Here is a 15,073-nt window from a genome sequence, read left to right as displayed (position 1 = left end):
TAATAAATTATTTAACTTGTTCAAATAAGTGGTCCAAGGGGAAAACGGAAAGAGAAGGCCACAAAGGAGAGGCTGGTTGTTCTTCAGACAGGGGAGGATCAGGGTTATCGCAACCACATTATCAACTTACAGCACCACAAAGGCATGAAGTATACAACCTGGGTTATAAAGTATACTTCATTATAATAATTCCTGACTTCCAGCCTTACAAGACGCCACCCTCACTTTACAGGGCTCTTCAGACTATTGGCTCCAACACAGAGCAAAAAAACTGGAGAAGGTGTCCAATACAGCCAAGAGAGGAGATGAAGGAGAAGAAAATGGTAATAAACCTCAAAGACTATTTATTCCTAAAGGAAATTCTAAGATGAACCTACGGGTTGTTTTCTTTTCTTTCTTTTTAAAGAAAGCATCAGCAAAAGGTCATCTGTAATAGGAAAAAGAGGTTTGTGAGGCTGGCCACCTCCACCTTCCCTGGACTACCCCTGCTCCTCGCACATCGTTCCAGTTTTTTTTTCACTCCGTATTCTTAGTCTTGGTTATAGCCTAACTGCACAAAGCACTACCCTATCTGCTGTGTCCTCCCCAATATCTAGCATAGTTAGGGATTATGGTCCTCTGTGGGGACTACTTTAACTGCTAAGACTCATTTGGATACATTCAGGGTTTTTCTTTTTTTCTGAAGTTGGGATAAAATTAGAATTCAAGCATGAAATCGTTCCTCAAAAGAAAGGGGTGGGGAAGGGTAAGAATTAGCACTTGAATAAATATAGGTTATAACCCACCAATTAAGGACTACATGCCTAAAACGTAAGTTTGCTAATTGTATATATTCAATAACAACCTCAGTACTGTGTGCCAGAATTTGACCATTAAACCAAAGAACTGAATTTCAAGAATTTTAAGAGTTTTAAGAATTACATAGCGAAGTGTGCATTTCAATGCAACCAACAACTGAAATATAAATTTTACAGCAAGTCTTATTTACATCATCAACATAGAAGATAATGTTTTTTTTTCTTAAAGATTTTATTTATTTGACAGAGAAAACACAAGCAGGCAGAGCGGAAGGCAGAGGAAGAGGGAGAAGCAGGCTCCCCGCCAAGCAAAGAGCCCCGATTTAGGACCCAATCCCAGGACCCTGGGATCACGCTTAACTGACTGAGCTGCCCAGGTGTCCCAAAGATAAAGCTTCTAATGATAATAAATACAAATTCAAAAAGACAAATGAATTAAGTTATTCACTGCTGTCTATGTTTGGTGAAGGTAAATTTCCCGTAAGAAAAACAAAATAATCTGGATCAAATGTCTGGGGGGTGCGGAGGGATGAAGGGATGAAGAGAGGGCGGGGCAAGAGGGAGAAAGGAAGGAAGAAGGGAGGTTAGTTACTGACTCTAAGAGTTGCTCTTCTCCACCCAAATACCCTAAAAGAGACTGCAAAGTTCCCAGATGTATAAATTGGAACTGACATACTAGAACACTGTTTGGTAATAAAGATCAAATGTTTCTGAACACAAATACAAATCCAGCCCAAGGAAACAACTATGGGTGTGAACAAAGATTAAGGCACAAAGATAGCTAATACAGCACTGTTTTATAAAGTGTAAAATGAATTTCTAGTCACATGTCTAGCATAAGGAGATTGACTGGATAAATTCTAGTACAGCCACGCAACATAGTCATTTATAGGTAAGAAAATGTTTATAATATAGATTCAGTCAAAACTATATTAGAATATAATCACATTTTAAAAAACTTTAGCTATGAGTCTGTGTATCAATATGCATTTTTCTGGAAAAAGATTTTTTTTTTTTGGAAGATTTTATTTATTTATTTGACAGAGAGATACAACGAGAGAGGGAACAAGAGCAGGGGCAGAGGAAGAGGGAGAAGCAGACTCTCTGCCAAGCAGGGAGTCCGATGTGGGGCTCGATTCCAGGATCCCAGGATCATGACCTAAGCTGAAGGCAGAGTGTAACAACTGAGCCACCCAGGCACCTGGAAAAAGATCTTATACACATGAATGAACATGGTAGTGATTATGTGATTTACAGGAGTGACTGGTAAGTCTACCAGAAGACTTAATAAAAAGAAAAAAATTAGGGGCACCTGGGTGGCTCAGTGGGTTAAAGCCTCTGCCTTCGGCTCAGGTCATGATCTCAGGGTCCTGGGATCCAGCCCTGCATCTCTCTGCTCAGCAGGGAACCTGCTTCCCCCTCTCCCTTTGCCTGCCTCTCTGCCTACTTGTGATCTCTCTCTCTGTCAAATAAATAAATAAAATCCTCAAAAAAAAAAAAAAAAAAAAGAAAGAAAGAAAAAGGAAAAGAAAAGAAAAAAATTAGTCTCTCCTCGAAAAGTTCTATTAAATTCTGTGGCCCTGATGATTTTTCTCACCTTCTCATTACTGCAGTAAGACTGTCAGAAATTATGAAACTTGTCTGGTGTCTAGTGATACAATATAACAATCTGTGATAAAATTCAATCTGGCCTCTACTTAAAACTCTATTGAAGACCACACATTTGACAATCACTAGACCTTCCCGATATTCCTTTCTTACACCTGCCTTCAACAGAATAAATGTCTCAAGATGAAAACATGAGAAACAGTCAGATTACTTACTATACAGTTTTAGTAGACTGTAGTACAGCTGGTCTCTATCACATTCAAACAACTTCTGTGTCAGCTCCACTAATTTTTCTAGGACTTCAACCTTAAAAATAAGATTAACAGATGGATCTAGAATGTGTAAAGGACATATTTTATAGCTGACAAATCTCAGTTTCATAATCCTTCCACCAAGCTTTACCCAAAGGGCAGATTAACTTCACTTCAAAAGTTAAAGAGCCGAGCACACCAATGTGAATGGACTTACTGCCACTGAAGTGAACACTTACAGATGGTTAAAATGATAAATTTTATGTTATATATGTAGTTTACCACAATTAAAAACAATTTTTTTTTAAGTTAAAAAGCTGAAGGACTCTGTAGTCAAGAACAAAACATGAACAATCATCTGGCTGAGGAAACCTCCATGAAGATGCATTCTGAGAATTCAAAGATACTGGTGGGAGAAGATCCAGTGAATACACTCTCTAGTAATAAGAACACTCCTCCACCCAAGTGTTATACTCCTCTTCCCCTGTGGCTTCCACTTGGCGGGATATGAAAAGATACCTGCACTGGAGGAGACGTAAAGTAGAAATTCCACCGGGCTCCCCTAAGTGACTCCTCTGGTCACTGAGGACTGAAGCAGATTTAAATTGCAAAGGAAACAAGGTTAGCCTGCTCAAGCCAACAACTTAGGATAAAGCAGGCTAAAATCTTCAGGGCCGAAATTAAAAATTTCAGGGATTCTACTGCACCTCAGGAACAAGAATTAAGCTACTGCTTATTTGGAAAACCACCAAAGATAATGCTGCTTCAATAATAATGCTCTATGTCCCAAAATCCCCAAATGATCACATGACATGTAGGAAGGACACCTGCTTTCTACTCACAGTTTTAGGTGGTCGAGACCAGAAATTAAACACAAACCTGATTACTTGAAATACATCTTTCACAAAACCACTGAAGTCTTGTAGATCGAGCTCTAATGCCTGGAGTCTATAAAATAAAATCACCAGACAACGTATGAGGTAAGGCTCAGCTAAATGTGAATTTTCCCTCAAAGACAATAGTTTTCATCTAATCTGCTGCCTCCTTCCTAAACAAATATAATAAAAGAAACCTATAACTTAATACCAGTTACCAAAGACTTTCAGAATTGAAACAGAGCATAAATAGGAACCTATATTTAGCCAGTTTCTAGAAGATTTGGGTTATGTCAAAATGTTGCTTTGCAGGTCAATTTTCATTCCATAAATCTTTAAACATTAAGATGGTTAAACTTTCTTTACTATGCAAAGGAACCTTGACTCAGTGAACTAAATCAACTCTAAATGATGTCAAATTAAACACACACACACACTTCAGAGATCCCAATGGATTCAGGAGCAAAAATTAATGTTATACATACTTATGAACCATCATCACAACAATAAACCAATGGCTTTCACTTTTAAAAGTATTGTGACTACCACAAATGCTTGCCTATTATATAAAACTAAATGTGTAGACAGCGAGGTACTTAAGCTAAGTACTTAAAATTAGTTCATAGTCTTAGTTTATTTCAATTACTGCGATATATGTTATATCCTCAATCAGAAATTACCAGGGTTTAGTCAATAACTCTGGCGGCAAAGCATTTTTTTTTAAGATTTTATTTATTTATTTGACAGACAGAGATCACAAGTAGGCAGAGAGAGAGAGGAAGGGAAGCAGGCTCCCCACTGAGCAGAGAGCCCAATGTGGGGCTCGATCCCAGAACCCTGGGATCATGACCTGAGCCGAAGGCAGAGGCTTTAACTCACTGAGCTACCCAGGCGCCCCAAAGCACTTCTTTTTTAATTCTGGATACCGGAATAAAAGGCAAACTAATTCACACAAAATTCCAAGGATTTGTCACTCTAACTACAATATTCTCATCATGTGTAAGAGGGTTTCCCCATTAAATAGTACATTTCAATCACAGCATTATGATAAGAAAACTACATACTCATTAGCCCTGGCTGCTCCAGCCTAGAGGAGGTACCTCCACTGATTTCTCCGCTCAGCTTTGTTGACTAAACCACGGATTCCTCAAATCTGATCTCTTATTTAGAAGTCCTCATGATTTTTTATTCCTTCAAGTAATACTGTACAATGTTAAATTAAGAACTGAAGCAGACACTAACATCTCAGAGCTCTGGTAGGATGACAGAGAAACAGGTACAGCGGAAGTTGTAAAAGTATTCTCATTCTGACTGTGCAAGTATACACATTCTGGGATAGAAGAAAGAAATGCTGAACAGATCAACTGCTGAAATATATTCTCAAATATATTAATATTTACATCTCGACACAATTTCTACTCAAGGATTTTCTCACATTACCTCTTTGACTTCATAGGCATTACTCTGAAAATGAAACCAATAAAAATGAAACCAAATGGAATCAAACGTATACAACAAGCCCTTCCAAAAATACTGGACCGTCCTCTTTAGAAGGTAAAATGCAAGGAGTACACTCACTTATAGCTTCAAATGACTGCTGATCCAAAACCAATGATCTAAAAGGCACAACTTTTATGTTTGTAAACGCTTCCTTTTTGTGGCTGATTAATCTGCTTGTCTCGGGCAGGACAGTGACTAATACAGCAGATATTCCTAGGTTTCATTTTGAAATTGAGAACTGTTTTCACATTATAAATCTCAATCATCAAAAGAACATCTAGGTCAGATTAACTAAATCTCCTAGGCTTCTGTAATAGTCTACATTACTGGCTTATCTCTTAACATCTTACTGAATTTTAAACACAAGTTGAAAGCAAAAATAGAAAATATAATAAAACTATGGAAAAGAATAGAATTCTAATTGGGATGTTATATATAATTTATCAAAAACCAATTAATTAAAACAATGAACTTACCTAACTTTTTCTGTTTTTGCTACATACAGTCTAATTAATGGACACTGAGAATAAATTAATTACTCTAATAAAACACCCGGCAAGTTTGTTTCCACTGAGGTTACTGTGTTCTAAAATATTCTTTGTGAAGTTCCAATTCAGTACCAGGTTCACTTGTATAAGAATAACAGTAATGCAAAATACAAAATAATTTCCATTTAATTGTTACATTACTCTGATGTAAATTTGCTGTTACCATAATAGGCTTCAATATATACTAGTAAAAAGACCTATCAAGAAATTATTATCTTTAAAGTGGAAAGAAATGAAGATTCTTCTACTTTAAACTCTACCTCAAGAAAAACCATCTTAAATTTGACCAAACAGAAGTTTTTACCTGTTTTGATTTTTCCTGCTGTTAGTGTTAGAAACATGAAATGGAAAACAAATGAACAACTATCCCAGCCTCACATCCTCTATTCATCTTAGCAGGAAAAGAAATCAAGTGCGTGAGAGGGAGTGGACAAGTAAAAACAAGAACCCAACTATTTATCTTCATAGCTAGAATAGCAAGGGAAGGAAAAAAGGTATCATGGAACTTGCTAAATCTTTCAATTATTTGTCCTTTTCTCTAAAATCTTCAGAGATAGGGGTGACTGGGTGGCACAGTAGGTTAAATGTCCAACTCTTGGTTTCAGTTTGGGTTGTGATCTCAGGTCAGGAGATCAAGCCACACATCAGGCTTCACTTAGCATGGAGTCCGCTTGAGACTCTCTTTCCCCTCCTCTGACTCTCCCACTACGTGTGCATGCTCTTTCTCTCAAATAAAAGTACATCTTAAAAAAAATCTTCAGAGATAGACTTAAAGACCATGTCTAGAATAAGGAGGAAAATATGATTGAGCAAACATGACCCACTTAACCACATGTTACCTGAGATATTAATAAGTAAACTAACTCATGGGTATGAACTGACACGAGAACTGACATCTCTTGAAATTTGGGAGGTCAGGGGAAAAAATATCTCTAAAAATCCTTCTGTATCTATAAGATCCATTCTGGCTTATTAAAGAAGGCAAATTAGAATGAAACCTTGCATGTGATCTAGCAAAGAACAAAGGTAAAAGCCATAAAGACTGGGAGATCACTATAATCCCAACTTTTGGTCCTAAACACAAAACCATAAAAAGAAGAGTTTTGCCCCTGAGAAGACAGCAAATTCACTCTGGCTACCATGTGATGGAAGGGTAACAGCAGATAAGAGGAGAAAAAAAAAAAAAATCAAGAAAGAATAATTCTGAAAAAAGGGTAAGTTCTTTTGGTGGTTCAGATACTGAGGGGTCAGGGGATCATGGAGATTATACTGCAATATACATACAAATGCATCAAACCAAAACATTGCATACCTTAAACTTGCACGATGCTATAACTTATCTCAATTTTTAAAAAAGATTTTATTTATTTGAGATAGAAAGTGCACCACGTGTGCACGTATATGCCCGAATGAGTGGGGTGAAGGGCAGAGGGGAGGAGACACCCTGCTGAGCAGAGAGTCCAATGCAGGGCTCAATGCCAGGACCCCAGGATCCCGACCTGAGCTGAAGGCAGGTGCTTAATTGACTGAGCCACCCAGGCACCTCCATCTTATCTCAATTTTAAAAAGACAGCGAGATCATAGAGGTAAGAATGGTATAGGAGAACAAAAAGAAAAAGTGAAATCAGGACCCAATTTCAAATTCCATGACTACCACCAACGAAACAAACTCCATACTAACACTCTGAACTAAAGCTTCCTGCTGTAATTACTTCTCAGAGTTGTTTTGTGAGCCTCATATAAAAATGTACATGAAAATTATTCAAAAGTGTAAAAGTGTAACTAATATTAGTTATATTGTTTAGCTCGTAATCTAAATTTGAACCTCAAAGGAAAAGGCTGAAATGAGAAATGCTAACCAAATTTAAAGCAGACTCTTTGTGTTTGTACCTGGAAAACTCAGCAGGCCCTGCCACATGGCAGGCATGAAGTATGTGATCACTGAACGGCTCAAAGGGATAAGAATAAACATAAGTATTTCTTTATAGAAAACTTTAGGGTAGTTATTTAACATTTCAAATCATAATTTAACTCTTCTCATACTTGTATGTAACATCCCTCCCTGGACTTAATGTACTGTCCTAAAACACAAAATGAAGTACCCAAACAATATTAATTTATTAAATGACCTTGCAATACTTTCATCCTGGGAGGTGACTTAAGCACCTTAAAAAATACTTGACTGATGGGGCGCCTGGGTGGCTCAGTCTTAGTTAAGCATCTGCCTTCAGCTCAGGTCATGATTCTAGAGTCCTGGGATCAAGACCCACATTGGGCTCCCTGCTTAGCAGGAAGCCTGCTTCTCCCTCTCCCACTCCGCCTGCTCGTATCCTCTCTCTTGTTGTCTCTCTCTGTGTCAAATAAATAAATAGAATCTTTAAAAAAAAAAAAAAACCTGACTGAAAAAAATAAAGTCCTTTCTTAGTGAGAAAATACCATCTTACTATACGCCAACAAACTGGACAACCAAGAAGAAACAGATAAATTCCTAGAAACATTTAACTTTCCAAAACTGAATCAGGAAGAAATAAAAAATTTGAAAAGATCAGTCGCTAGCAATGAAACTAAATCAGTAATCAAAGTACTCCCAACAAAGAAAAGTTCAGAACCAGACAGCTTTACAGGTGAATTCTACCACACATTAAAGAGGAATGAACACCTATTCTTCTCAAACTATACAAAAAAATAGAAGAGAAAGGAAAACGTTCAAATTCATTCTATGAGACCAGAATTACCCTGATTAAGGAAAAAAAAAAAAAAAGAATGAATGAAAGGAAAAAAGAAAAGAAAAAAGAAAAGATCATCTTATTTTATTGTAATTTCTAGCAGAAGGAGCATGGGAGGCCTGGGCTTTAGACCAAATCTGCTATGATGAACCACAGAAGAGGTATCACCTATAAGGATAGGACAAAACTTCTGTCTTTATGCGTCAGGGGCTTTAACAGTAATGCATTTCACTTACTTCTAAGAAATGATCCTAAGTAAATAATCTGAAAACCAAATATACCTATACCTACAGATTAAGATGTGCATTATGATGATTTCTTTTAAAAGTAAAAATTTTTCTCAGAAGACAAATAGGCAAATGAACTTTAGTTCACTTATACTAAGGAGTGATGTGGTCATTAAAAATAATGATCAGAAGAGTTTTAATTACACACGCATGGAATTCAGAAACAGTGATGTAGGATAAAACTATGGTTCAATTTACTTCAATTATGTATAGAAGAAATATGTGTTAACTAAAGGACAGAAAAACCACAGAAATGACTAGATGAGTAAAGAGATTAACACTGCATCTTCATACTTGGCCTATTTTAAAAAGGAATCGTGTAATTTTATTTGAATCTATTCACAGGGGAAAAAGTCATATCGATCATCATCACTGGTACAACACAGACTGCAAAATACTGACTGGTATTATTATATAGGTTTGTAAAAATAATTTGTGAACATTTCCCCAGGTTCATTCCAGAATGTGCCAGAAGAACACTGAGAGGATCTAGGGATAGTTACCCTGCAGATGAGACTGCAGGAGACTAAAGAGTTGACTTCAATACAGGAAAGACTGTCACACAGAAGGCAGGGAATAAAAGTAACACTTACTATTTAATAATGGACCAAACACTCTTTTGAGTGTTATCTGATAAGCCCTAAGAGACAACACAAAGACAAAAAATGGAAGCACTTTCCTGCTTCAGGGCCTTTGCACAGGGAGTTCCCTCTACCTGAAATGCTTTTGCCTCCACTCCTTGTGGCTGGCCCCCACTGCATCCTTTAGTTCTTATCCCAAACATGACTTCCTCAGAAAGATCGAGTCTGCGGTATATCTTTCTACAGCAATTACTGTATTATATAGATTAATTTTTAAAGATCCTTCTCTAGGACGGACATCCTTCTCAAGATGTCATTTATATTATTTATTATTGGGATGCATAGATGGCTCAGTTGGTGAAGCGTCTGCCTTCGGCTCGAGTCATGATCCCAGGATTCTGGGATCAAGCCCTATGTCGGGTTCCCTTCTCAATGGGAAGTCAGCTTCTCCCTCTGCCCCTGCCACCACTCATGCTCTCTTCTCTCTCTCACTCTGACATAAATACATAAAATCTTTTTTAAAAAAGCATTTTTTATTGATATAACGAAGGGATAGAGGGAAGAAAGACAGGGAGGGAAAGAGGAAAGGAAAAAAGAAGGGAATAAGGGAGATAGGGTAAACTGGTCAAACAGGATGGACCTTGAGGGCACTATGCCAAGTGAAATATGTGAGGCAGAGAAAGACAGTGTATGATCTCACAAATATGTCGGCTCTAAAATAACCGAACTTCTAGAATGGGGTTTGCCAGGGGCTCAGGGGAAATGGGGAGATACTGGTCAAAGGGTACAAACTTCCCTTATAAGATGAACAGGTTCTGGGGACCTAATGTAGTGCATGGTGACTATAGTTAACAATACTATAGGGACGCCTGGCTGGCTCAACAGAGGTGTGTGTGACTCTTGATCTCAGGGTCTTGAGTCTGAGCTCCACACTGGGTACAAAGATTACTTAAATAAATAAAACTTTTTAAAAAATGTTTTTAATAAAAAAGAGAAACAATACTGTATATCTATATAAATATATATATCTATGTTTATGTATAATCTATATATCTATATATGTTTATGTATATATACACCTATATCTAGCTACATTTTTTTAAAGTAGGCTCCATGCCCAGTGTGGAGTCCAATAGAGGGCTTAAACTCCTGATCCTGAGATCAAGACCTGAACTGAAATCAAGAGTCAGACACTTAACCGACTGAGCCACCCAGGTGCCCCACTAAGACAGTAAAACTTAAATGTTCTCATCACAAAAAAGAAACTGTAATTATGTGCAGTGATAGAGGTGTTAACTAACGCTACTGCGGTAATCATTTTGTAAAATGTAAGTAATCAAATTAACATGCTGTACACCTTGAACAGACACAATGTTACATGCTAATTATATATCAATAAAGCTGGGGAAAAAGAATTTTTTAGAGATTTCCCCTTTCCACCTTTTTGCTTGACCTCTAATACCTGTTAACAGCCTCATCAAACTCTCGAATGTTGAAGAATACCATATGCATCAACTCCTCACCTCATGCTGCATTTCCTCCAGAAAGTCTAGCCTAATTTCCTTCACTGGGAATAAGTTCCATCCTTGAACTCTCAGAAGTATTCATACTTTTCTTATGGCAGTTAATACTTTTCAGTCTCAAATCATAATTATTCTCACACATTAATCTCACATTCAAGGAGTGGCACATTAGCTCTTAATAAATCTTTGTCTGATTCACTTTTCTCTCTTACTCTCCTTCTTTTGGAAGAACACACTTTTTCTGAGTGTCGGAATATATATGCTCATTACAGAAAATGCAGGAAATACAGAAAAGTATAAAGCAGAATAGCAGCTGTTAAGTCCACTCTCCTGTAATAATCCACATATGGAAATAAAATGTAAGACAATATTAAAATGTACTGTATGTAATACATGATATGTGTACACCAGTTCATTTAAAAAACAACACAAGTCCTATTACACATTGAATCCTGCCTCTTCTTTCTTCATTTAATGTGAACATTTTTATGACTGGCTTATCTTATCTCCCACAATGCTTGAACTACAAAGAAGCTTCACTGTACACTTTGCTTTGGAAACTCTACCCTAGCAAATCTACCCATTGATAAGACACTAATGCATTTTGGGGAATGATTAAAAAAAAAATGTTGCTCAGTATTTATAATACTCTTTCACATGCTGATACAGTCACAACTTATTATTTTCTATTACTTTCTATATTCTCAATAATCCTTAGAAAACTACAAGAGAAAATTCCAGGTCTTGAAATTTAGTAGTGAAAAAAGCAAGTTCCCACTTTAATTCAAATCCAGCTAATCATTAAAAAAAAAAAGAAACTAGAAATGTGCTTCGGTATATTCCCATGTTTCACACACCTGCTGTCCTACCCTAGAATACCACAGGGGTTCTGTAAAGCCATTCTTTATCCTTTAAGCAATTTTGTACACATCCACTATGAAAATTCTGTCATCAGTAGACAGCATCCCTAAATGATTATACTCAATGATGCTGCATTTGGCAAAGCTTTAAAGTAATTAAGAGGCAGTTTTCTCTTGCCTATTCATGTGACAACATGTACCTTTATGCTAAACATCATACTGTGAATTATGTGGGGTAAAGCAGATAACACAATCCTTACTTTTAAGGGGCAAAGAGAATTAATATTATTGATTACTACCATAATCCAGAAACATGCAAGCTGCTTTACATACATTATGTGATTGAATCTTAAAGAAAGATACTATACTCCCTTTTATAGAAGAGGAAGCTTAAGAAGGTTTAGTAACTGTCCATTACCACACTAGCAAGTAGATGGCAAAAGGAGAACTCTTATGCTTTTGGCTCTTCTATTATGTCTTGATTATTACGTAAAGAGACACATGAGTTCCTATGATAGAGCCTCTCAGTCACTATTATCTGAATACCTGAGCTTCATTTTCCCTCTGATCAGTGCCCTGCTAATACTGATAACCAGGCACACAGAGCAGCAGAACTCAAAAGGCAGACAGCTTCCTGCATTTTCAGATACACCAGGCATTTTTTCTCTTTTTTTTTAAAGATTTATTTGAGAGAGAGAGAGAATGAGAGAGAGAGAGAGACAGAGAGAGACAATCCGCTGCAGAGGGTCAGAGGGAGAAGCAGACTCCCTGCTGAGCAGGGAGCCTGATGTGGGACTCGATCCTGGGACTCCAGGATCATGACCCTGAGCTGAAGCAGACACTTAACCAACTGAGCCACCCAGGCGCCCCCACCAGGCACTTTTAATGAAAGAATTTATACTATTTTCTAGAAAATACAAGTGAACTACTTGAGCTACCGAAGAACCTGCCCAAGATAGCATGTCCCACTTCCCTCTGACAGGAGGACAGACTGAGTTGTAAGACAAACTAAGAACATTCTGAATCAATTGCACACTCTTCCCTTTTCATACTTTTCTCTTCTTTGAAAAACATCAAGAGAAACTATAATTTTCAGGGTTGTATGCCTCCATTTCCAACTTCATGATAAGCAGTCATCAATATACAAATAAGGAGGCCAAACACCACCCTGTGTCCCATCCGCCACAGGAACTTTTGGGAAAAGACATGGAGTCATGGCAACGTATGATCTGACAGAAACAGGATTACTGATTTTATTTATTTCACATTAAGTAATTTTTCTTAAGGTAATGGGTCTCTCCTCTGTGGAATGTTTTATTTAGAGGAAACAGAACTGTTTAATAGTGAAGTTAATCGTAATTTGGACAGACTTTATAGTTGCCCTTTGACTTACCAATTTCAGTAAGCAAAATTTCAATCAAGCCTAGATAAAATACACTAATCCTAAATAGGCCAGGTTTGTCACCTACCATTTCCCATAAGCTGCTTACCATGGTTTAAAAAAAAAAGAAGAAGAGGAAGAAATTTTAAATTAAATGCCAAACAGTTGCAGACAGCACTTGTTTGGCTGATTAACTTGTAGACAAGCATTACAAATAAATCTGAGCATGGTCTGCAGCAAATTAAATTCCACCGCTTTTAAGAACAAAGAATTCCTTGGCAAAGAGGATTAGCAACTTTATACCCAGGAATGTCAGTTTAATTTAATTGTTCCACAATCCAAGATTTAATATGCAAATATCATTCTGATACATAACAGTGAATTTAACAAAGTGAGGAAACAAATTCAATATACAACCAAGCTGCCTTTTCTGAGCTGTAATTATATACAATAAAGAAGCTGGCCGAGCCTCCCCCCCAGCCCCCATTATTGGGACTGAATTATATTAACATGAATCAGAACAACTGTAATTAAAGGTTAAAATTTTTAAACATATTCCAATTAAGAGTATAAACAGCTGTACAATTAGAATACTGTAGTTAAAAACCATACCTCAATGATCTTCTTGGCCTCTTTGTAATTTCCTGTTTGCAGGAAGGCGAAGAAGAGATCATACAGCATCGTCATTTCACCCTGTTCTTGGCTCACAAAGTTCATTGCTAGAGAGCAGAAGAAAAAAACATACAAAGAAACAAATTATCACTTGAAGTTCTGGACAAATAAAAGAAAACTTTAAAACAAATATTTACAATAACTTCAAAACTAGCACTGTATCAACCAATTTCCCAGCACATTCCTTATCTGACAGCATACATTTACAACAGTAAGTACCTAAGACTAGCTTCAAAGAGAACTGGTGAGATAAGTGGGAATAACTCCTCAGAAAAGGCAGATCACCAAGAAGCAGAGCAAACAATAACAGAGAGGCAAGTATGCAAAATGAACAGTTATTAAAATCAAGGATATTGACAACACTGAAAATCTAGCTGATACTGTCCTTTTTATTTTAGAAGTATAACAAAGTTCACCTGGATGTGCTTCCCTTCCTGTTAAATTTTCTCTTCACAGCAATTCATTGAGATTAAATAAGCAAGAGGGGAAAAACAACTACAGCAAGATTTTGGAGGTGACCAACCTTTCTGAATTAGATCAGTCTCGCCCTTCTCTATCAGTTTACATAAGATATCATGAATCCTTGGTAATACTTTATACTTTTCATAGCAGTCGATGGCGACTTCCAGAGCAGCAACTAAGTCATCCCTTGGAAACATCAAAATATGAACAATGAATAAAATGTATCTAGATCCACAACTACGAGCAGTCAAAATGTATCCGATTGAGCTTTAAAAAAGGCAAAATGGAAAAAGAGAGAAACAACCCTTATATAGTATAAATAAATGTTCTGAGTACAGACATCATCAAGTTATTTTCTCTCCTTCACCTTTCATTATTTCACTTGCTAAATAGCAGTCTTTTTATTTTTATTTTAAGTTGGGCATGGAGCCCAACATGGGGTTTGAACTCCTGACTCTGAGATCAAGACCTGAGTTAAGATCAAGAATCAGATGCTTAACCAGGCACCCCTAAATAGCACTCTTTTTTAAAAAGTCCAAGTAAATGAAGGGATTCTCTGAGATTATTATAAATAAAATCTGATTTCAGGGCACCTGGGTGGCTCAGTCATTAAGCATCTGCTTTTGGCTCCAGGTCATGATCCCAGGGTTCTGGGATGGAGCTCCGACAGGGCTCCCTGCTCTGCTCTGCGGGGAGCCTGTTTCTCCCTTTCCCACTCCCCCTGCTTGTGTTCCCTCTTTCGCGTGTCTCTCTCTCTGTCAAATAAATAAAATTTAATAAATAAATAATAAAGTCTGATTTCAGGGGCGCCTGGGTGGCTCAGTCGGTTGAGGGTCTAACTCAGTTTCAGCTCAGGTCATGATCTCAGGGTCCTGGGATCGAGCCCCCACACCAGGATCCACACTCAGCAGGGAGTCCGCCTGTCCCTCTGCACCCCCCATGCTCACACACTCATGTCCTCGCTCCCGCTCTTTAAATACATAAATAAATAAATAAAATATT

General features: G+C 37.3%; 1 protein-coding gene across 2 annotated transcripts in view; it reads right to left on the bottom strand.

Annotated features, from left to right (window-relative positions):
* LRPPRC (leucine rich pentatricopeptide repeat containing) overlaps window positions 1-15,073 on the bottom strand; it is a 102,633-nt gene that overhangs the window by 26,767 nt on the left and 60,793 nt on the right. For both annotated transcript variants that reach the window (XM_080812994.1, XM_080812995.1), the window contains 4 exons: window positions 14,133-14,257; window positions 13,550-13,656; window positions 3,536-3,604; window positions 2,621-2,711 (listed from right to left, as the gene is read on the bottom strand). In XM_080812994.1, the coding sequence (XP_080669120.1) occupies window positions 2,621-2,711; window positions 3,536-3,604; window positions 13,550-13,656; window positions 14,133-14,257 (392 nt within the window). The remainder of the gene's footprint in view (window positions 1-2,620; window positions 2,712-3,535; window positions 3,605-13,549; window positions 13,657-14,132; window positions 14,258-15,073) is intronic.

Source organism: Martes martes (assembly GCF_963455335.1).
Source record: "Martes martes genome assembly, chromosome: 9".
Classification (NCBI taxonomy): domain Eukaryota; kingdom Metazoa; phylum Chordata; class Mammalia; order Carnivora; family Mustelidae; genus Martes; species Martes martes.
The sequence above is the reverse complement of the archived record's forward strand: the minus strand, read 5'-3'. Positions and strand labels throughout refer to the sequence as shown.